Source organism: Heterodontus francisci, chromosome 1 (genome assembly GCF_036365525.1).
Source record: "Heterodontus francisci isolate sHetFra1 chromosome 1, sHetFra1.hap1, whole genome shotgun sequence".
In the NCBI taxonomy this organism is placed as follows: Eukaryota; Metazoa; Chordata; class Chondrichthyes; order Heterodontiformes; family Heterodontidae; genus Heterodontus; species Heterodontus francisci.
In genome coordinates, this window is record NC_090371.1 from 47,474,034 (window position 1) to 47,498,528 (window position 24,495).

At 41.7% G+C, this 24,495-nt stretch overlaps 1 protein-coding gene across 2 annotated transcripts in view; it reads right to left on the minus strand.

Annotated features, from left to right (window-relative positions):
- smad2 (SMAD family member 2) overlaps window positions 1–24,495 on the minus strand; it is a 202,023-nt gene that overhangs the window by 63,282 nt on the left and 114,246 nt on the right. The window contains exon 2 of one of the 2 annotated variants that reach the window (XM_068030242.1): window positions 11,362–11,451. The exons of the other annotated variant lie outside the window; for it this stretch is intronic. Within the exon in view, the coding sequence (XP_067886343.1) occupies window positions 11,362–11,451 (90 nt within the window). The remainder of the gene's footprint in view (window positions 1–11,361; window positions 11,452–24,495) is intronic. 2 annotated transcript variants of the gene reach the window in all.

Below are 24,495 nucleotides of genomic sequence, written 5' to 3' on the forward strand. Positions count from 1 at the left end.
ATACCCAAGTCCAAGTCATTAATACACATCAAAAAGAGCAGAGGTCCCAACACCAACCACTGGGGGACACAATTGTATACTTCCTCCAATCTGAAAAACATCCATTCACCACTGCTCTCTGCATTTTGCCCCTTGGATAATTTTGTATCCATGCTGCCACTGTCCCTTTAATCCCATGGGCTTCAACTTTGCTAACAAGTCTATTATATGGGACTTATTTTGGCAGCAAATAGGGAGAATCTTTTGTTTTGATACAACTGTGGAGTAAGGAACTAGAGATTTGGTAGTTTTGACTTAATGTTGGATTCCTGGTGTCCATCAGCAGTGAGGGAAGAGCAAAGGCCTGACAGCGAGGAGGGGGGAGGGAGGTTTGGCACCTCATGGCTGGCAGAAGCAGCGAGGAGGGGAGGGAGGTTTGGCACCTCATGGCTGGCAGAACATCTTTGTAGCTTTAAGAGGTATCTGCAAATATTAAATAGTGTATTTGGATCGCTTGCTTGAAATCCATCTGTGGCTGTTTGTCCCCTATTAGGGTCTCTCACTCATGTCTCAATTATCAATAATCAGAATGTTCACATTTTCTAACGAACAAAATACAGTGATAAGATAATTGGTGAGCAGTTTATTGTAAATGGCAAAAGAGCAGGAGGTGGGCTAGGGAATGAGGGACGCTAAGAAAGAAACTAGAAATAGGGTCAGGGATAGGGCAGGGACAATGTGAGGTACTCAAAAGGTAGAAAGTAACAGCGGAGTATGGGGAGAGACCAGGGTCTGATTTGATAAGGGCCATACTGCCACTGACGTGGTTTAGCAGGATAGGTAGTGCAAAGTACACCCAGGTGGGGAGGCTTTGGTAAGGGACAAGACATGTGAGCCAAGTTTCCATCAAAGCCGTGATGTTAATGTAATCATCCGCAATGAGGTCGTGGACAGCAAGGACATGTTTGCAAGTGAAATGACATTCCGGAAGAAAATGTAGAGTGTGGCACTGATCACTGATCCATCGGCAGAGTCCAAGGAAACTTTGGGTGAGAGAGATGGGAATGAGGTTGGTGGGATTAGTCCCCAGCAGCCATGTTGAGTGGAAAGTTTGGCGTGAGGAGGATGGGGCAGTTGGGGTTGCTGGTTATAAAGGAGGCAGTGCCTTGAAGGGCTCTTTGGGGAATGTCAAAGGTAGGTGGGGTGGGGCGGGGAGAAGCTCACAAAGGGCTGCTTTGGGATTATCAAAGGTGAATTTAAGCCTTGGACTGCAAGAGGAGAACAGGAAAGCAGTGATAAATTGGGGAAGGGATTGGGAGAGCAGAATGCACAAGATGGAACAAATGAAAGGTGACCTAACTTGGTGACAGGGAGGGAGTTAGGAGAGAGGGACCAAGAGCAGGGTCAGGTTCAGAGCAGCAGCAAAACTCCCAAGAAAATGGACACAGAAATTCAAGTTACATAGAACAGCACAGTACAGGCCCTTCGGCCCACGATGTTGTGCTGAACCTTTAACCTACTCTAAGATCAAACTAACTACCTACCCTTCATTCTACTATCATCCATGTACCTATCCAAGAGTCACTTAAATGTCCCTAATGTATCTGCTTCTACTACCACCGCTGGCAGCGCATTCCACGCACCCACCACTCTCTGTGTAAAGAATCTACCTCTGACATCTCCCCGAAACCTTCCTCCAATCACCTTAAAATTATGCCCCCAGGTGATAGCCCTTTCCACCCTGGGAAAAAGTCTCTGGCTATCCACTCTATCTATGCCTCTCATCATCTTGTACCCCTCTATCAAGTCACCTCTCATCCTTCTTCGCTCCAATGAGAAAAGCCCCAGCTCCCTCAATCTTTCTTCGTAGGACATGCCCTCCAGTCCAGGCAGCATCCTGGTAAATCTCCTCTGCACCCTCTCTAAAGCTTCCACATCCTTCCTATAATGAGGCGACCAGAACTGAACACAATATTCCAAGTGTGGTCGAACCAGGGCCTTATAGAGCTGCAGCATAACCTCGCGGCTCTTAAACTCAATCCCCCTGTTAATGAAAGCCAACACACCATACGCCTTCTTCACAACCCTATTAACTTGGGTGGCAACTTTGAGCGATCTATGGACATGGACCCCAAGATCCCTCTGTTCCTCCACACTACCAAGAATCCTGTCTTTAAGCCTGTATTCTGCATTCAAATTCGACCTTCCAAAATGAATCACTTCACACTTTTCCAGGTTGAACTCCATCTGCCACTTCTCAGCCCAGCTCTGCATCCTGTCAATGTCCCGTTGCAACCTACAACAGCCTTCCACACTATCCACAACTCCAGCAACCTTGTTATCAGCAAACTTGCTAACCCAGCCTTCCACTTCCTCATCCAAGTCATTTATAAAAATCACAAAGAGCAGAGGTCCCAGAACAGATCCTTGTGGAACACCACTGGTCACCGAGCTCCATGCTGAATACTTACCATCTACTACCATCCTCTGACTTCTATGGGCCAGTCAATTTTGTATCCAGACAGCCAACTTTCCCTGTATCCCATGCCTCCTTACTTTCTGAATGAGCCTATCATGGGGAACCTTATCAAACGCCTTGCTAAAATCCATATACACCACATCCACTGCTCTTCCTTCATCAACGTGTTTTGTCACATCTTCAAAGAATTCAATAAGGCTCGTGAGGCATGACCTGCCCCTTACAAAGCCATGCTGACTGTCTCTAATCAAACTATGCTTTTCCAAATAATCATAAATCCTGTCTCTCAGAATTCTCTCCAATAATTTGCCTACCGACGTAAGACTGACTGGTCTATAATTCCCAAGGTTATCCCTATTCCCTTTCTTGAACAAGGGAACATTTGCCACCCTCCAATCATCCGGTACTACTCCAGTGGACAGTGAGGACGCAAAGATCATCGCCAAAGGCGCAGCAATCTCTTCCCTCGCTTCCCGTAATATCCTTGGGTATACCCCGTCTGGCCCCGGGGACTTATCTGTCCTCATATCATTCAAAATTTCCAGCACATCCTCCCTCTTCACCTCAACCTGTTCGAGCAGCCTGTTCCACGCTGTCCTCACAAACGACCAGGCACAGCAACATTAGGGAATGTGTTCTGTTTTTTTTAAAAAAAGCACACTAAGAAAAAAAAAGATTCCATTCCAAAATAACTGTTGGAAGCAGTATTATGAGAGGGGCCTGAATTTATTTAACAAAACTAGTTAGTTCAAACTTACTCCATTCCAACTTGGTTGCTGAGCTTACAACTTCTTGCCCACTGACTAAACTGACAACTTCTCTCCTGGTCAGCCCTGGCAGAACGAACTGTTCCTTTCCTGCTCACGAGTCACTTTCTGTGCAAGAAACCTAGGAAAATGGTCCTGTCAGTAAGTATATGGATTTGTCATATAAATTAAAGGTCTTATTTAGGAATCAGCGAGAGCCTAATTTCTGCATAATTTCCCATTTGTCTGCATCAAATGGGGCACTCTAATGAACCAAGTCAAAGTGAATTATTAAAGACAAATTGCCATTACAGAAACTGAATAAAGCTCGAAATAAAAAGAGAAAATGCTGGAAATACTCAGGTCTGGTAGCACCTATGGAGACAGAGAGTTAATGTTTCAGGTCTGCTGAGTATACCCAACATTTTTATTTTAGATTTCCAGCAGCTGCAGTATTTTGCTTTTGTGTTACTGAATAGAACTAGGTTAAACTAATATAGAAGAAATTCTGGAGACAATCCAGACTATTAAGACATCATGAGATAAAATTATAACAAACTTGGAAGAACCCCATTGCACAAACTTTTTCCATTGGTATTACACGCCCTTTGCCAAGTTGTTCCAGTACAGCTACAACACTGACATTAATCCGATAATGTGGAAAGCTGCCCACAAGACAGATGACAAATCCAACCCGGCCAATTACCACCCCATCAATCTACTCTCCATCATCAAAGTGATGGAAGGTGTTGTCGACAGTACTATCAAGCAGCACTTAAACAGCAACAACCTGCTCACCGATGCTCAGTTTGGATTCCACCAGCGCCACTTGGCTCATCACCTCATTACAGCCTCGGTGCAAACATGGACAAAAGAGCTGAACTCGAGGCAAGATGAGTGAATCCCCTTGACAGCAAGGCAGCATTTAACCAAATGTAGCACCAAGAAGCCCCAGCCAAATTGAAGTCAGTGTAAATCAGGCAGAAAACTCTACACTGGCTGGAGTCATGCCGAGCACAAAGGAAGATGGTTGTGGTGGTTGGAAGTCAATCATCTCAGTCCCAGGACATTGCTGCAGGAGTTCTTCAGCATAGTGTCCTAGGCCCAGCCATATTCAGCTGCTTCAATGACCTTCCCTCCACCATCAGATCAGAAGTGGGATGTTCGCTGATGATGGTATGATGTTCAGTACCATTCGCAACTTCTCAGATACTGAAGCAGTCAGTGTCCATATGCGGCAAGACCTGGACAACATTCAGGCTTGGGCTGATAAGTGGCAAGTAACATTTGTTCCAGGCAATGATGATCTCCAACACGAGAGAATCTAACCATCTTCCCTTGACGCTGAATCCTCGCTGAAACCCCACTATCATCCTGGGGGTTACCATTGACCAGAAATTGAACTGGAGCTTGTGGAATTGAAGTTGTGGCTACAAGAGCAGGTCAAAGGCTGGGGATTCTGCAGAAAGCAGCCTGCCTCTTAACTCCCCAAAGCCTGCCCACCATCTACAAGTCAGGAGTGTGATGGAATACTCTCCCACTTGCCTGGATGAGTGCAGTTCCAACAAAACTCAGGAAGCTCAATGCCATCCAGGACAAAGCAGCCCACTTGATCGGCACCCCATCCACCACCTTCAACATTCACCCCCTCTACCACCGACACACAATGGCAGCAGTGTGCACCATATACAGGGAGGTGGTGGTGTAGTGGTAATGTCACTGGACTAGTTATCCTGAGTCCAGGCTAATGCTCTGGGGACATGGGTTCGAATCCCACCATGGCAGATAGTGAAATTTGAATTCAATTGATAAATCTGGAATGAAAAACTAGTCTAATGGTGACCATGAAAACATTGCCAATTGTTGTAAAAACCCATCTGGTTCACTAATGTCCCTTAGGGAAGGAAATCTGACGTCCTTACCTGGTCTGGCCTACATCTGACTCCAGACCCACAGTATTGTGGTTGACTCAAATGCCCTAGCAAGCCATCCAATTCAAGGGCGATTAGGGATTGGGCGATAAATGATGGCCGAGCCAGCGACGCCCACATCCCACAAGCAAATAAAAAATGCACAATGCACTGCAGCAACTCACCAAACCTGTGACCTCTTCCACCTCGAAGGACAAGGGCAGCAGACATGTGGGAACACCACCACCACCTGCAAGTTCCCCTCCAAGCCACAGACCATCCCGACTTGGAAATATCTCCATTCCTTCACTGTTGCTGGATCAAAATACTGGACTCCCTCCCCAACAGAACTGTACATGCACTAGATGGACTGCAGCAATTCATGAAGGTAGCTCAGCACCACCTTAACGGCAATTAGGGATGGGCAACAAATGCTGGCCTTGCCACATCCCATAAAACCATTTTTTTTTAAAAAGCCACAACCAGCTTCATTCCAATGGTCCATGCAGATGGTATTGACAACTGTGAAACTGCAGACTCTTTCAACTATCCAGTTGGACAATCTAACAAATGCTTTACAAGTTCAGATTATCTACCCCAGAGAGAAAGTCCCTTCTGTGAGGCAAAAGGTTCTGTTTGCTGTCATGCACGATGTTTTGAAGGGACAATAATTTTCAAGCTGTCCACATATATCTGTTGAACTATCCAGCAGATCAAGGTAAACAAAAAGGAATACAAAACAAATGGCACCCAAGGAAAACAGACTAGCCCACCTGCAGGCGGACAGCCTCTGGGTTCAAGTAGAAGCACAGACATTTTTGTATCTCCAGATCCTATCTACAGCCATGCACATCTGAAAATTTAGGGCTCAACAGTATCTTTATCACTGGTAAGCTTACTGGTCTATAGCTCCCAGGTTTTGTTCCGTCTCTCTTTTTCATACATAGGAACATTAGCTGTCCACCAGTCCACTGGCACTATCCCCTCATCTATGGAATATAGGTGGAAACAACTGGGGGCCTGAGGTTTCATCCTCTTAGTTTTTCTAGATTTATATTTTCCCTTTCTATCCCGACAAACTAATGTTTTCTTTAGCTCATTCAATAGTGGTGTCAATTTTGTTAGTTTCTTCAGTACAAATTGAGATAATTATTCAATACTTCTGCCACTTCTGTCATTACCTGTGAGTTTATATTGCTCATCTATTAATGATCCTATTTCTACTTTAATTTTGCAAGTTAATATGTCTACAGTACAATTATATTCCATAATTTCTCTTTCTGCCTGATAATTTATTGAACTTCTCTGACGCTCTTCGCATTCACTTTTGTCATCCTCTCCTTTAGTATCTAACTATTTCTTGTAAGTCTTTTTATTCAGATTAAATTTTCCTTTAGGTTCTCACCCCATAACTAGCTTACTTGTTTTTGGCTTTCAGTGGCATATATTTCTCAAACTCAATTGATTATTCTTTTAAAGCTTTCCCACTGTTTTTCAAGATTGTCTCCCTGTTTACCTTCTTCAGTTCCACCCTCATTTCCACTTTTCCAGTCTAGTATCTTAGTCTTTTGTCCTATTAGAGAAGGGGCTACACTCGACCGCCTCTTAGGAGATGAGGCTGGGCAGGTGGTTGCGTCAGTGGAGGAGCACTTTGGGACCAGTGACCATAACTCTATTAGCTTCAAGATAGTTATGGAAAAGGATAGGACTGGTTCTCAGGTTGAAGTCCTAAATTGGAGGAAGGCTAATTTCGATGGTATCAGACAGGAACTCTCAAGTTGATTGGGAGAGGCGGTTTACAGGTAAAGGGACGTCTGGCAAGTGGGAGGCTTTTAAAAGTGAGATAGGAAGAGTTCAGGGCCGGCATGTTCCTGTTAGATGGAAGGGCAAGGCTGGCAAGTTTAGGGAACCTTGGTTGACGAGGGATATTAAGGGTCTGGTCAGGACAAAGAAGGAGGCATATGTCAGGTATAGGCAGCTGGGATCAAGCAAGTCCCTCAAGGTGTATAAGGGATGTAGGTGTACACTTAAGGAAATTAGGAGGGCGAAAAGAGGCCATGAAATTTCCCTGGCAGATAAGATAAAGGAGAATCCTAAAAGATTCAATAAGTATATTAAGAGTAAAAGGGTAGCTAGGGAGAGAGTAGGTCCCCTTAAGGATCAGTGTGGTAATCTATGTGTGGAGCCACGGGAAACGGGCGAGGTCTTAAATGTATTTACTGTGAAGGTCATGGAAGCTAGTGAGTTCAAGGGAGGGAACAACGATATCCTGGAGAATATCAACATTACGAAGGAGGTGTTGGAGATTTTGAAGCACATTAAGATGGATAAAGCCCCAGGGCCTGACCAGGTGTATCCTAGGATGCTATGGAAAGCAAGGGAGGAGATTACTGGGGCCCTGGCAGAGATTTTTGTATCACCGTTAGCCACGGATGAGGTACCGAAAGACCGGAGGATAGCTAATGTCATGTCTTTATATAAGGGCAGCAGGGATAAGCCAGGGAACTACAGGCCAGTGAGCCTTACATCAGTGGTGGGAAAGTTATTGGAAGGGATTCTGAGAGATAGGATTTATATGCATTTGGAAAGGCAAGGTCTGATTAGGGATAGTCAGCATGGCTTTATGCGTGGGAAATCATGTCTCACGAACTTCATTGAGTTTTTTTTGAGGTGGCCAAGACGATTGACTAGGGCAGGGCAGTGGACGTTGTCTACATGGACTTTAGCAAGACCTTTGACAAGGTCCTGCATGGTTCGAACACATGGGATCCAGGGTGAGCTAGCCAACTGGATACAAAATTGGCTTGGTGATAGGAGGAAGAGGGTGGTAGTGGAGGGTTGTTTTTCAGATTGGAGGCCGGTGACTAGTGGCGTGCCGCAGGGATCGGTGCTGGGCCCTCTGTTTTTTGTCATATATGGTAATGACTTGGATGTGAATGTAGGGGGCATGATTAGTTAGTTTGCAGATGACACCAAAATTGGTGGAAAAGTGGACAGTGTCTAAAACTACAACAGGATATATATCAACTGGGAAAGTGGGCAAGGGATTGGCAAATGGAATTTAATGCAGACAAGTGTGAAGTGATGCATTTTGGGAAGTTAAACCAGGGCAGGACATATACAGTGAATGGCAGGGCCCTGGGGAGTGTTGTTGAGCAGAGACACCTTGGGGTACAAGTACATAGTTCCCTGAAAGTGGCAATACAGGTAGACAGGGTGGTGAAGGTGGCATATGGCATGCTTGCCTTCATCGGCCGAGGCATTGAGTACAAGAGTTGGGACGTCATGTTACAGTTGTACATAATGTTGGTTAGGCCGCATTTGGAGTACTGTGCGCAGTTCTGGTCGCCGCACTATAGGAAAGATGTAATTAAGCTGGAGAGGGTGCAGAAAAGATTCACAAGGATGTTGCCTGGTTTGGAGGGCTTGAGTTATAAAGAGAGATTGGACAGGCTGGGTCTGTTTTCCCTGGAGCAAAGGAGGCGGAGAGGGGACAGGATAGAGGTATATGAAATTATGAGAGGCATAGATAGGGTAGATAGCCAGAGTCTGTTTCCCATGGTAGGGGTGACTAAAACTAGAGGGCACAGATTTAAGGTGAAAGGGAGGAGGTTTTAAAGGGGATCAAAAGGGTAAATTCTTCACAAAGAACAGTGGGTATCTGGAATGAGCTGCCAAAGGAGGTGGTGAAGGCAGGAAGAGTAGCGACATTTAAGAGGCATCTGGACAGGTACTTGAATGAGCAAGGCATAGAGGGATATGGAATTAATGCAGGCAGGTGGGATTAGTATAGACAGGCATTATGGTCAGCATGGACGCGGTGGGCCGAAGGGCCTGTTTCTATGCTGTACGACTCTGACAAATGGTACAAGGACTAGGGGACAGAGATTGAAAGTTTTGGGCAAAAGATGCAGGGGGAATATGAGGAAGCACTTTTTTTTTTAATGCAGCGGATGGTAATGACCTGGAATTCGCTGCCCACAAGGGTGGTGGAAGCAGAGATGATCAATGACTTCAAGAGGAAGTTGGATGGCCACCTGCGAGAAATAGACTTGCAGGGCTACGGAGATCAAGTCAGGGAGTGAGACCGACTGCATAGCTCCGTGCAGAGTTGGCATGGACTCGATGGGTTGAATGGCCTCCTTCTGTGCCATAAATGACTGGCCAGGAAGGGGATAATGTCAGCAATGTTAACTTTATTTTCTTTAGTCTGCCCTTTCCGATTCCTTTGTTAGGTTTCTATAATTGGCAATAGTTCCCCTCCCCCCACCATGTTATTAGTTTCAAATTTTATTTAGATAGTGTAAACTGTCTGAACAGTAAGCATAACTGGCCACTGAAGTGTTCCATTCGGATTTAACGTGTGCATGACTAAATAACCAACGTGGTCATGCACAAAAAGTACTAAATTTTTTTGTGTAAGCCCCAGCAACAAATCTCGAACCAAACGTCAATCAGACATGGTAGGTTTGTAAAGTCAACTGAAAACAGCACAGGACAGCAACATCATTGCATTTCACCAGAAACACAATCCAGAACCAAAACTGAAGTATCCAATACAAGTCTTTGAAATTATAGTGTTGAAAGTTAGTCATTACAAATAATTGAACCAATTATGGTCCTCAATAACCTTTCTGCCCTATCAATACCTGGACAGCTGTCCAAGAATTAATTCTTTTGAAGAATACATCTCTTCCACATCAGGACAGAATAATGCTGGACATGGGCAATACAAAAGAAAAAATACTTGCCTCTGCTCTGTAGTATTTGATATAAGCTAGAGAAAGCTACAGAAAAATTTAAGGACTCCATAAATTAGTTCCCTAGCAAGGATTTGGCCATGTTTGCGAAAATGAAGAGGTTACACTAGTGTCATGAATAATAATTCAGCATGGGTGACTGGCAGAATAAGAATGGAATAAAAATGGAATAACCCTTCACTGCAACAATGTCCAGACATCCCAGCAACATAATACCAGCCCAATGCCAAAGAGAACCTTCAACTACAAAGACAATTTCCTACGTCAGATTGAAGAATGGGAGGGACACAGATTTAAAGTATTTGGTAAGAGAAGCAAAAGTGACATGAGGAGAAACTTTTTCACACAAGTGGTTAAGGTCTGGAATGCACTGCCTGAGAAAGTGGTGGAGGCAGTTTCAATAGAAGCATTCAAAAGGGAATTAGACAATTATATGAAACGGAAGAATGCGCAGGGGAATGGGACTGAGGGAATTGCTCTTCCAGAGAGCCAGTGCAGACACGATGGGCCAAATGGCCTCCTTCTGCACTGTAACAATTCTGTGAAGATACTTTTTCATAAACTGCAATGATTTCCAGATAAGTTAACGCTGATGTACTTGAGGACCAAGACGACATACAGTAATTTACCTATTTGCTCAGAGGCAATGGTACAAATGAGATATGTGGGTCAACTACTTGCTTTAGTTGGCAATTTTATCAGCTGTACAGGCTGAAGCTGTTTTGAAACCTTCTACAGAATTTTCAGTAGAATGCAACATTTAAGCAAGAGAAACCAAATGTTAATCTAAGCTTTCTTGAAGTCAAAATCCTGAAAATAGCACCGATGGGAAAGTTGTAGCTTGCAGCATAATTACTGAATCAAAATCTCAAGTACACAAGGAAGAGTTATGTACATATTAGAATACAAGAAATCCTCACGTATTGTCAGACTTACCCACTGTTAGTAAAAGATTTTTTTAAATGCAATAATCTTTAAAACATGGACTATGTCCATTATTATAGCTATACTCTAGATTAACATTTTTTCAAATTACATTCCCATTAATGACAACTAGTTAAATTGAATTAACTGAGTAATCATATTTTGTTTGAAAATTTAACCTGAAGTTAGCAGAAAGTTATGTAGAAATAGCTAGTGGAATTACCCCTTAAAACAAATACATGCCTTATTACTGGCTTAGAAACTATACAGGATTTGTCATAAAGTCCGATTTAGAACAGAACATACTAGAAGTACACATCAGACACATCTGCATCGAAAAAAGATGGTTAACATTGTGGGTGTAGACCCTCTTTTCAGATGTTGATGCGCCTGTGCATTTTCACCAGTTTTTATTTGCCTTTTTTTTTAAATCAACAAAAAGGCAACTAAATACGCCAAGAGCGAATTCAAACATTGACAATTCTCAAATGCCCAACACACTCAAATTAATCCCAACATCCCACTGTGTGGAAGAACAGAGCTTTTAGTGACTGTATATTCACCTGGTTTGCTCAGGAAAGCTGTAAAGGCCTGTTGTATCCCACTGATCTACTGTACCAGGTGTACTCAGTCCCCAAATTTCAGAGCATGTGCTGTGCATAAAATTAGAAAAAAAAATGGGTAAACATGGGGCATGGTGTAGTGAAAAGCTGATGGAGGATCATACATGTAGACAAATAAAAATAAGTCTGTTTAAAATAAGAAATGTCAAGGATCCACTCAAACAATAGTTATTAGAAAAAAAAGGAGAATATGCATTTGTTCAACTTACCATGAAAGCTTATTGCATAGTGGTTGGTGTTCCACAATGCATGCCAGGAACAAGACACACTTTTACAAAGTACACTTCAAAATAATGTTCTGTGAAACAAGTAGGCACTTAACTTTTCATATCTCCCTTCATCCCAAATCCACAAAATATTGAACATAATCCATGTAAAGGAGGAATTAAAGGTAAGAATAATTATTGAAAATAGCATTAAATTTTGTTCAAATGAAAGAACCTTTAAAACAAAACAGAAAAGTTATAATCTCTACGGTAATCTCAATTAAATATTAAAATAAAACCAACACTGTAAAAGTGCACCACAGCTTATCCTTTAGTTCACGTTCTCCACACATAGCTTTTTCCATTTTCATTTGGTACAGTTTCTTTTGAGTACTTTTATGAATCCTATTTAGACATCAAAACTGTGTCCTAGGGTAGATGATGGGTTTGCCAACTGCTTTGGTTAGATCTTCTGGAAAATTGCTTAATGAAAATACAGATTCCAAGCAAACAACTTATGAGCACAATAGCAAGCTACCACAGTCACAACCAAAATACTATTTAGGAAAAGTGTACGCACAAATGAATGGCAACAGTGATCTTCCTGCCCCTCCTGGTCCTTTGCCAAAACAGTCAGTTGCCTCCTTTCCACTTTCATTCCATCCAGATGGTAGCTGCTCACTGAGAAAGTTTTTTATGGCTTTCTTTCTCCAACTCTAATCTTGACATTTTAACTAAAATATCTCTTGTTCTGTTCTGCTAGACTACTTAGACCAAGTTTTACTCCAGCCAGGTTAATCAGATCTCTGCGTTGTACTAAAATCTGCTCCTAATATTAAAAGAATACTATTTCCCTCAAGATAATATGCCTCCAAACCCCGTCACATGTCTTCTCTTCAATCTACACGTATTCACTTTGGAAATGCTCATTTGCTCATGCTCAAGATGTTTTATTCCTAGAAAACTGACTCTTAAAACTACAACCTATTGCTCTTGCATCAATTCTTATTGAAGTTTTACAAATTCCGAATTTACATTGCCATTCGTTATGTATTGCAGGGACTCTGCTTCTGAACATTTTGATGAATCATCCTTTATTGCTTTGAATGAAATCTGCAACATGTTCACACCCAAGCTACCATATGTTCATAACTATCTCATCTTACTCCAATTGTTCTTTACTTGATGTTGTAACTTTATCCATTAACTCAAGGGTTTTCAATTTGGCCTTCTCTCTCATATTGATCCTTTGTCATATCAATGGCCACTTACCACCCCAAACATATTCACTCTTGTTGAGGCTTCCTTTAGATTGCATTCCTTTTATACTCAAGCTTAGTCCTCATCTTGCATGAGCAATGAAAATCATGCTCCATCTATCCCATTCTAATGCACACTTCCGGAGTCCCGTGCCAAGCTCTGCAAGTAGTGCCACTCCCCACTCATTAATTGGCAATACAGAAGGGCAAAAAAATTTAAGTTAAAAAGACATGACCCTCCCCCTTTTTGCAGCAGGGTCTCAATGGGATCAACTACATTTTCCCAAGGTTTCCATCTCCCTATCCCTCAAACAGAATTTAAAAAATGTTTCTTCCTCTCCCAGTCCAACAACAGGGTATATTCTTTTCTACCAGCACTCCCAGCAAAGTGTCTTGCCAAAACCCCCAAGAGGCATCCTGGCCACTGCAATTTCTTTTGCAGGCTTTAATAAAAAAAAGTCCCCATTTTCTGAAACTTGCAGAACTACTTTCCCCACATGGGACCAGACCAGTGAATTACCAAATTATTTCTCTTTCAAATATCCCACAAATTCAGAAAAACTGGAGTGCAGCAGTTCAAAGAGGTGGCTTACAACTACCTTCAAGGGCTATTAGACATGGGCAACAAATGCTGGTCTTGCCAGTGACATGCACATCCCATGACAGAATTTTTTAAGAAAGCAATTTGAAAAAATTCTTCAGCTCTGTGATGCATCAAAAGTACCCAGATGTTGAGCCCAATAAACAATTGGTCGAAAAAAAATTTTTTTTAAAGTATAACCTTCATGCAGAAAGGCAAAAGGACAAGTATGCTGTTTTGACAGTATTTCTCTACAACAGTGACTTTAACCACTTTTTTGGTACATATAATTTTAGCAATTTATTGTTGACATGTGGAGCACCTGAACCAAGGACAGCTTAAAAATAAAAGTTTTGCCAACAAATACTGTAGTGAAAAATGTTCAAATAAATACCAGAACAAAATTATTGACAATTAGAGGCAATAGCATGAAAGGTTACAAATGCAGTTAAGTTTGAACGGACTAGCAAAAAAGCACCAAAAAAATTATTTCTTGCAGTGAATATGTAGGAAATTTAAAATAGCTAAATAATGGTTTCATCACCTGCATGCTTTCGAACTTTAATGTACAGAAATTATATAGTGAAAGAAAGATGTAATTTCTTAATGTAAATAAAAATGGTGCACAATACGGAAAATGGCAACCAGAGGTATGATGGGAAAAATGAACAGTTACAGTTATACATTTCCCACAAGACTAGAATCATAGAATTGTACAGCACAAAACAAGGCCATTCGACACATCATGAAACAGCTATTCAGTGAGTCCTATTCTCCCACTCATTACCCCATTATTATGCAAATATTGCCATAAGTTACAAGCTTCCACCACCCTTGCAGGCAGTGCACTCCAGTTCATAACTAATTCAATGCCAATATTTTGTATTCTTTATTGGACATTAAACTTATTTTAAAAAGTTTAGGTTTTAAACCTCTACAATCTCAGCATCATTAGAACCCATAAAAATATTAATTGTAATAATTTTCTTCCTCTTGCTTTTTATCTGCATCATCCAACTGCTGCACACGCTCCACCCAAAGGTAGCAACTAATACAGGGATATAGTTTCACAAAAACTGCTTTCTGGTAAATTATTCAGTTCATCATTCTTCAAGTGTAAGTTTAGGCATTAACGTCACTGAACTACATAATACAACCCTTTGGCTTCAAGTTCAACTCTGCCTTGTCCAACAAACGTACACATTTCTAAAAGAGGTCACTAGATAATGATCTTCAGCCAAGACCCTTGTTGATTTTTCCTCTCATTAGCCCAGAGGGGCCGGGCTAATTGCAGCAGCCGAGAGGAGATAACTCAGTACAGATCCGGGGTTAAACTTAGCACCTTTGTATTCTGCAGTACTGCACTGCAAACTACACTAGGGGACATCTATAATTTTCTTGTAACGGAGAGAAAAAAAAACCCTATTTTCTCCCATTTATACCACACCGCTGCCCCACCTCCCGAAATCTCCCACTCAGCTAATACAAAGCAGTCTAGAAGCCTCTTGTAGGATGCCAAAATTTTCCTTGGTCAACCTACTGAGGGGCACATTTCAGCAACAAAGATACAGTAACTCTGAAGCCAAGTGCAAATTTCCATCAAAACTTTGGAGTAGGAATTCCTTTGCCTGAGTATGTCCTAGCACTCGCCATCAAGTTGCCAAGACCTTCGAAACATAGTATACTCCATGATACTGTTTCTTTTAAAACACCAGTTACAATAGTTTTAGGATTCTCACTGATTTAAATCTAAATCAAGGAATATCTAGCTTAGATTATACAAACACAATTCACATTTTTATTGAAAATAAACCACCAGTGTTGGTGCTAGAATTTCAATAATGTGTTGCAGTGTGCATGTTTTGATGCAATATCTGTATTATGAGCACTTGAATTAAATCCAGCATAATTATTACTTTAGTCCTTCTAATCTTTGAATGTGGATGGACAATATTGAGTTATGGAACACTGAGATGAAGTATTGGTGCAGACAGATGGTGTAAGTGATGGCAGCATTTGGAAATGCTGGATTAAGAGAATCAGTGCACTGGCGCAAGTAGTTTTTTTCTATAGAAGCTTGGTAGCCATATGTCAAAAATGTCTTGACAACAATACATATGCTAAGAAAGATAGCTGTCACAATGTTTTTTTTACAAAATATGAGAAAGGTCAATAGAAGTTCAGAAGCTTTGAAAAAAAGCATCAGAATTAAGTTTGTTGGCCAAAAAGGATATGAGTTTATGAAATTCCTCAAAGTCAACTTCAAGAAATTAGAAATGAAAATAGCTAAATACATATCTTGTACAAGTTATGCATGGAAACTATTATAAAACTGAACTGTGTTGTGTAATGATTAAATCAATGCTCATGCAATCTTAAAGAGACTGTATAAGACCACTTTTAGCTGCTGATTCCATTAAAAGTACAAGGAATGGCATGAATAATGTTGGAAAACATTTAGCAGAACATACAACATTGAGCAATACAAGTAGTTTGGCTTATATGGAGCAAACCATGCTATTACAGAATACACTCATTTACATCAATATTTTCCTAGTGCAATATTTCAGCAGGATCCACTCAGTCATTCATAATCTGAAAAGTCTTAATTTCGGATTGTACAAAATTTATAACAGGTCAAGATTCATACATTACAGATGCAATTCAAACATTGGACAGAATACATAATTGGCTGTGCCTGAATTATATTTGACCTATTAACTTGAAAACAAAGGTCACAATTCCAATTAAAAATGTAGAATACAATGAAGTTCTGATGAAAGGTCACTGACCCGAAACGTTAACTCTGCTTCTCTCTCCACAGATGCTGCCAGACCTGCTGAGTATTTCCAGCATTTCTTGTTTTAATTTCAGATTTCCAGCATCTGCAGTATTTTGCTTTTATACTAGAATACAATTGACCCTTTCTTGAGAAAGCAAGCAAATAAAATCTTCTGAAGTTTAAGTTCAGCAGACTAGAATATGAGTGTCGGTGTTTCTCTCTCCACAGATATTGCCCGACCTGCTGAGTATTTCCAGCATGTTCTGTTTTTAATTTCCCTTCTGTAAAGTTTGGCTCTGTCAGCTCTATCTGTTCTCCTTATCTAGAAAACTTCAATCAAATCAGCCCATAACCTAAATTTCAAGGAATACAATCCTAGCTTAACCCTCGAGTCCACGTATCACTGGAGTAAATCTGCACCACACACCCTTTAAGGCCAATATATCCGTCCTAAGGTGTGGTGCCCAGAACAGCTCACAATACTCTACATGTGGTCTGTTCAGGGGCTTGTATAGCTGAAGCACGACTTCTACCCTTTTGTATTCTCGTCCTCTAGATATAAAGGCAGCATTTCATTAGTATTTTTGATTACTTTCTGTACCTGTTCATAATTTAATTATGTACCAGAACCCTCCCCCCCCCCCCCCCACCCTTCCCCAAGTCTCTTTGGACACTACTGTTCCTAGCTTTCCACCTTTCAGAAAGTACCAGATTCTATCCTTTTTAGGTCCAAAGTGGATGACCTCACATTTGCTAATGTGGAAATCCATTTGCCTCAATTTTGCCCACTTAATGCATCAATCTTTTTATAGTTCTAGTTTTCATTTATACACCTTACAATCGGCAAATTTAGATGCGTGGTTTTCTATCCCATCATTTATTTTGTTAACGAATAGTGAATAGTTGAGGCCCCAAAACAAATCCTTGCAGGACACTACTAGTCACATCCTGTCAATTAGAGTACCTGCCTATTATTCATACTCTCGGTCTCCTTCCACTCAACCAATTTCCTAACCAGATCAATAATCTGCTTTCAATTCCATAAGCTTCAACTTTAGCTAAATCTCTTATGACTGACTTTATCAGATACTTTCTGAAAGCCCATATAAATAGTAGCCATAGACATTCCTCTCACCACTACTTTAGACACCTCTTCAAAAAGTTCAGATTCATTAAGCATCATCTACCCTTTACAAATCAATGTTGATTCTCTGATCAGCTAAAATTTTTCAAAATGTTCAGTCACCCAATACTCAAATACAGACTCCAGCAATTTCCTGACAACAGATGTTAGGCTAACCGGTCTATAATTTCCTAGATTTCCTCTGTCACCTTTCTTAAAACAGGGGAGTGGCATGTACAATTTTCCACCCAGGACAACACAACCTGCTTGACTGGCACCCCATTTACCACCTTTAACATACACTCCCTCCACCATCATGCACAGTGACAGCAGTACCACAGCAACTCACCAAGGCTCCTTTGACAGCACCTTCCAAACCCATGACCTCTACCACCTAGAAGGACAAGGGCAGCAGATGCATGGGAACACCACCTGCAAGGTCCCCTCCAAGCCACACACCATCCTGACTTGGAACTATATCGCTGTTCCTTCACTGTCACTGGGTCAAACTCCTGGAATTACCTTCCTAACACCCTAACAGGGTGTACCTACAGCAAATGGACTGCAGCGGTTCAAGAAGGCAGCTCACCACCACCTTCTCAAGGGCAATTAAGGATGGGCAATAAATGCTGGCCTAGCCAGCGACACCCACATCCCATTAAATAATTTTTAAAAACACTAAAGAAACGTTCACAAATCCAGAGAAATTTGGACGATTATATTTCAGACATCTACAATGATCTCACCTACTTCTTTTAAAACTCTGGAATGAAAACCATGTGCTCCTAGGGATTTGTTACTCTTTCGTGTCATTAATTTCTCCATTTCAGTTATCTTGCTTATGTTAATTTTGTTTACTTGTATATGTAAACTCCAAGTCTCTGTTCCTACACCCCTTTTAAAATCGTACCGTTTATTTTATATTGCCTCTCCTCAATCTTCATGTTAGGATTAATAACTTCATACATCTAGGCGTTAAATTTCATCTGCCATGTGTTTGCCCATTTCACCAGTCTATGTTCTCCTGAAGTCTGTTATTACCCACCTCACTGTACACATTTCCAATTTCGTACCATCTGCAAACTTTGAATTTATGCCCTGTATAACCAAGTGCAGGTCATAAATATATATTAAAAAGAGTTGTCCCAACACCAATCGCTGGGGGACATCACTGCACGCTTTCCTCCAGTCTGCTTAATATAACAAAAAGCACTGTATCAAATTAGTTTCACAGCATATGTACTGATCTTCTGTTAGCGGTACCACAACCAAAAGAGAATTTATGTTTCTTCTTGTGCATATGTTTATTTCTCTCCCCTGAATTCCTTTTTCTTTGTATAACATTTATTTAAATGATTACCTGATCTGATTATCTGGCATTTTCCTCACATTATCCACATCTCTCTCTTCTGTTTGTGTCCCACTCTTTGCATGTTAATTTACTGTATAATGATTTGTATTTTAAACTGTAACGAGAAGGTATTTTGCGTACTGTCTTAAAGATGGGTAACAGGACAAGACTTGAGAAGTCATCTTGGAGCCATTGCATTATTCAGAAATGAGAAAGAAATCAGGGATGGCGGCTAGGTTGGAATGAGTGTCTGTAGCCAGGCTGCCTTGTTGCTATCACCTTGAATCTTAAGCTGCAGTTATAACCAGATACTTGTCCATCCTAAACCACCGCAAATTTGCACAGGCAAGAGAAACTGGAGGCACAGAGCCAGCCGAGAGCTGAAGCAAGAACAGAACCCCAAGGCAGTGAAGTAGGAAGGCCTGAGTGGGTCATCATATTTACTCACGGCGATAACAGAGACAAGATAGAGTGCAGCTGCAGATTTATTACAACAGTTACAAGCTAGTGTTTGGAGTATGCTTAAAACCATCACGCCCCATATAACACAACAGGAATGTGGAACTTGTATTTAATTTGAAACTGACAAGACCACATTCTATTTTTGGTATATTTTAGTCAAGCATATCACTGAATCAAAAATCTGACACTAGAAACTTGTTTAAAATCCAAGATCAAATGGAAACATCTCAACTTCTAAAATAGGAAGCTATTGGCAAACATACCAACTACTTTTATGTATTTTATAGAGGAATTATTGAATACCTTTAATAATTACATCAATTGCTTTGAGGCAATAGATCTACTCCACTTCCAACCCTTACACAGTGTACACCGTCAACCAAAATTCCTTTTCACGGAGTGCAGAATTAAAAATGAAGCAACTCTGTCTCTCTAATACGAGTAAAGTCAAAGTAAGAGGGTTTGCTATAAATTCGCTTGAGAGTGCATGTATTGTAACGCACAGATCTAGCCTCCACAACACCCTGGGGTCGAGAATTCCAGACATTCACTACCCTCAGAGAAGAAATTCCTTTGCATCTCAGTTTTAAATGAGTGTCCCCTTATTCTGTAACTAGGTCCCCTAGTTTGAGATTCCCCCACTAGTGGAAGCATCTCAACATCTACCCTGTCAAGCCCCCTCAGAATCTTAACAAGAAATGCTTGAATCACTCAGCAGGTCTGGCAGCATCTGTGAAAAGAGAAGCAGAGTTAACGTTTCGGGTCAGTGACCCTTCTTCGGAACTCATACGCAGTATTTTGCTTTTATTATCCCCTCAGAATCTTGTAAGTTTCAATAAGATTACCCCTCATTCTTCTAAACTGTAATGAATAAAGCCATTCTTGATAAGTCAACCACTTCATCCCAGGAAACAACCTAGTGAACCTCTTTTGAACTGCCTCCAATGCCATTATATCCTTTCTTAAATATGGGGACCAATGAGAAGGAAAAGAGAGGCTTTTCGCAAATACAAGGAGAGCAAATCAATGGAACCATTAGTGGAGTACAGAAAGTGTAGGATGGAGCTCAAGAAAGCAATTACAAGAGCAAAGAGGGGACATGAGAAAGCTCTGGCTGGTGAAAGTAGGGAAAATCCCAAGATATTCTATAAGTATATCAATGGGAAGAGGATAACCAGGGAAAGAGTAGGGACGAAGGGGGAAATCTGTGGGTGGAGCCAGAGGACATTGGTAGGGTGTTGAATGAATACTTCACATCTGTCTTCACCCAAGAGAATGAGGATGTAGATATAGAACTTAGGGAGAGAGACTGTGAGGTTCTTGAGCAAATTGTCATAGGGAGTGACAAGGTATTGGAGGTTTTGGCAGGCTTATGAGTGGACAAATCTCCAGGTCTGGACGATTTGTGTCCCAGGATGCTGTGGGAGGCAAGGGTGGAGATTGCAGGGGCTCTGACCCAAATTTTTAATTCCTCTCTGGCCACCGGGGAGGTGACAGAGGACAGGAGAACAGCTAATGTGGTCCCACTATTTAAGAAAGGTTGTAGAGATAAGCCAGGGAACTATAGACCAGTGAATCTCACGTCAGTGGCAGGGAAACTATTGGAGAAAATCTATCTCCACTTGGAGGCGCAAAATTTGATTAGGAATAGTCAGCATGGCTTTGTCAGAGGGAGGTCATGCCTAACAAATTTGACTGAATTTTTTGAGCATGTGACCAGGAGTCGAGATGAGGGTAGTGCAGTTGATGTAGTTTATATGGATTTCAGCAAAGCCTTTGACAAGGTCCCACATGGGAGACTTATCAAGAAAGCAAATGCACATGGGATACAGGGTAACTTGATAAGGTGGATTCAAAATTGGCTTAGCTGTAGGAGACAGAGTGATGATAGATGGCTGTTTTAGTGACTGGAAGCCAGTTCCAGTGGCGTACCACAGGGATCTATCTGTGCTGGGTTTGTCATTTATATAAACGACATTGATGACTATGTGGGGGGTAGGATCAGTATGTTCGCGGATGACACAAAGATTGGCCGAGTGGTTAACAGTGAGGTTGAGTGTCTTGGGTTACAGGAAGATATAGATGGAATGGTCAAATGGGCAGAAAAGTGGCAGATGGAATTTAACCCTGAAAAGTGTGAGGTGATACACTTTGGAAGGAGTAATGTGACAAGGAAGTATTCAATGAATGGCCTGACTGGGAAGTTCCGAGGAACAAAAGGGACCTTGCTGTGTTTGTCCATAGATCTCTGAAGGCAGAAGGGCAGGTTAATAGGGCGGTGAAAAAGGCATATGGGACACTTGCCTTTATCAATCGAGGCATAGATTAGAAAAGCAGGGAGGTCATGTTGGAGTTGTATAGAATGTTGGTAAGGCCACAGCTGGAGTACTGTGTGCAATTCTGGTCGCCACATTATAGGAAGGATGTGATTGCACTGGAGGGGGTGCAGAGGCGATTCACCAGGATGTTGCCTGGGAAGGAACATTTAAGCTATGAAAAGAGGTTGGATAGGCTTGGGTTGTTTTCGCTGGAGCAGAGAAGACTGGTGGGTGACCTGATCGAGGTGTACAAGATTATGAGGGGCATGGACAGGGTGGTTAGGGAGCAGCTGTTCCCCTTATTTGAAGGGTCAGTTACTAGGGGACACAAGTTTAAGGTGAGGGGCAGGAGGTTTAAGGGGGATTTGAGGAAGAACTTTTTTACCCAGAGGTTGGTGACTGTCTGGAATACACTGCCTGGGAGGGTGATAGAGGCGGGCTCCTCACATCCTTTAAAAAGTACCTGGAGGAGCACTTGGCATGTCATAACATTTAAGGCTATGGGCCAAGTGCTGGCAAATGGAATTAGGTAGACAGGTCAGGTGTCTTTAATGCATCGGTGTAGACTTGATGGGCCGAAGGGCCTCTTCTGCGCTGTACGATTCTGTGATTCTGAAAACTGTACACAGTAATCCAGGTATGGCATCACCAACACCCTGTACAGTTGTAACAAGACTTTCCTATTTTTAAACTCCAACCCCCTAGCGATAAAGGCCAAAATTCCATTTGCCTTCTTAATTACTTGCTGCACCTGCATGCTTACGTTGTGTTTCATGCACAAGAACACCCAGATCCCTCTGTGCTGCATATTTTTGGAGTCTCTCTCCATTTAAATAGTCTGCCTTCTGATTCTTCCTACCAAAGTGCATGACTGTACACTTTCCTAAATTAAACTATCTTCCAAGTTTTTGCCCACTCACTCAACCTATCTATATCCCCTTGCAGATTCCTTAGGTCCTCATCATAACATGCCCTGCCACCTATTTTTGTATCAGCAAACTTGGATACATTACACTCTGCCCCCTCCTCCAAGTCATTAATATAGATAGTAAATAATTGAGGCCCTAGGACTGATCCTTGTGGCACTCCACTAGTTACATCTTTCCAACCTGAAAAGGACCCATTAATCCTGTCTCTTTGCCTTCTGTGAGTTAACCGATCCTCAATCCATGCTAATACATTACCCCCAATGCTGTGAGCTCCTATCTTGTGCAATAATTTCTTCTGTGGCACTTTATCGAATGCCTTCTGGAAATCCAAATACACTACATTTACCGGTTCCCCTTTATCAACTCTGCTTGTTATATCCTCAAAGAACTCTGGCAAATTTGTCAAACATTATTTCCCTTTCACAAAACCATGTTGACTGTTTGATTGCGGTAAGCTTTTCTAAATGTCCTGCTATTTCTTCCTTAATAATGGACTAGCATTTCCCCAACGACCGATGTTAGGCTGACTGGCCAATAGTTTCCTGCTTTTTGTCTCCCTCCCTTCTTGAACATGGGCATCACATTAGCGGTTTTCCAATCCGTTGGGACCCTCCCGGAATCCAGAGAGTTCTGAAATATTTCGATCAATGCCTCCACTATCTCTGCAGCCACTTCCTTTAAAATCCTTGGATGCAGGCCATCAGGTCCTGGCAACTTGTCTGCCTTTAGTCCCATTAGCTTGTCAAATACTTTGGACCTCGTGATAGAGACTGTTACAATATCTTTCCTCCCATTAGCTCCTTGCTTATCTGCTATCAGTGGGATGTTTATAGTGTCCTCCACCGTGAAGACCGATGGAAAATATTGGTTTAAATTATCTGCCATTTCCCTGTTCCCCGTTATCAATTATCCAGTCGTATCCTCCAAGGGTCTCATGTCCACTTTAGCTACTCTTTCTTTTTATGTACCTGTAGAAGCTCTTGCTGTTTTTATATTTCTTGCCAATTTACTTTCATAATCAATTTTCTCCCTCTTTATTAGCTTTTTAGTCATCCGCTGCTGGTTCCTTAAAAACTCCCAATCCTCTGGCCTACCAGTTTTCACTGCTTTGTATGCCTTAATTTTTGATTGGATACTCTCCTTGACCGTCTATGTTAACCACGGGTGGTTCATCTTTCTCATCGAATCCTTCTTTTTAACCGGGATAAATTTTTCCTGAGCCTTATGAAATATCTGATTAAATGTCTGCCACTGCTCATCTACTGATAGGGAAGGAAAGAGAGGAGGAGGTTGGCAGTACTGATTAGGGAGAATATTATAACGCTGGAGAGAGAGAGGATGTCCTAGAGGACAGAATCAGTTTGGTTAGAGTGAAGAAACAATTGAGGCACTATTACACTGATGGGTGTATTCCCTAGGCCAACTAGTGAGAAAGAAATAGAGGAATACATTTGTGAGGAAATTAGAGGTGCAAAGACCATAGAATAATTATAATGTGGGACTTAAATTATCCGAATATAGACTGAGATAGTATTAGGGTAAAGGGCAGAGAGGAGGCAATAGATAAGATTTAGTTTAGCTATGGAAAAGGACAAGGAGCAATCTAGAGTAAACAGGATTAATTGGAGGACGGTCAATTTCAGTGGGGTGAGAACAGATGTAGCCCAAGTAAATTGGAATTAAAGATAGACAGGCAAAACTGTAATTGAACAATGGGCTGCCCTTAAAGAGGAGACAGTTCAGGTATAGTCGAGGTAAAGGCCGGCTCGGGTCTGCAAATGAAACCTGACCTGAGCCAGACCGAACCACATCTGACCCCAAGCCCGACCCAGCCCGAGTCCTTTCATTTTTTCCCCTGCACCCAACCATCAGTTAACCTACCTTCCATTTTTCACTTTGTTGCTTATCTGCACAAGCTTAAAATAACTGTAAAAAAAAAACCTCCCACAAGGGGAAACATCCTTTCCACATCCACCCTGTCAAGACCACTCAGGATCTTATATATTTCAATCAAGTCGCCTCTTTCTCTTCCAAACTCCAGCAGATACAAGCCTCGCCTGTCCA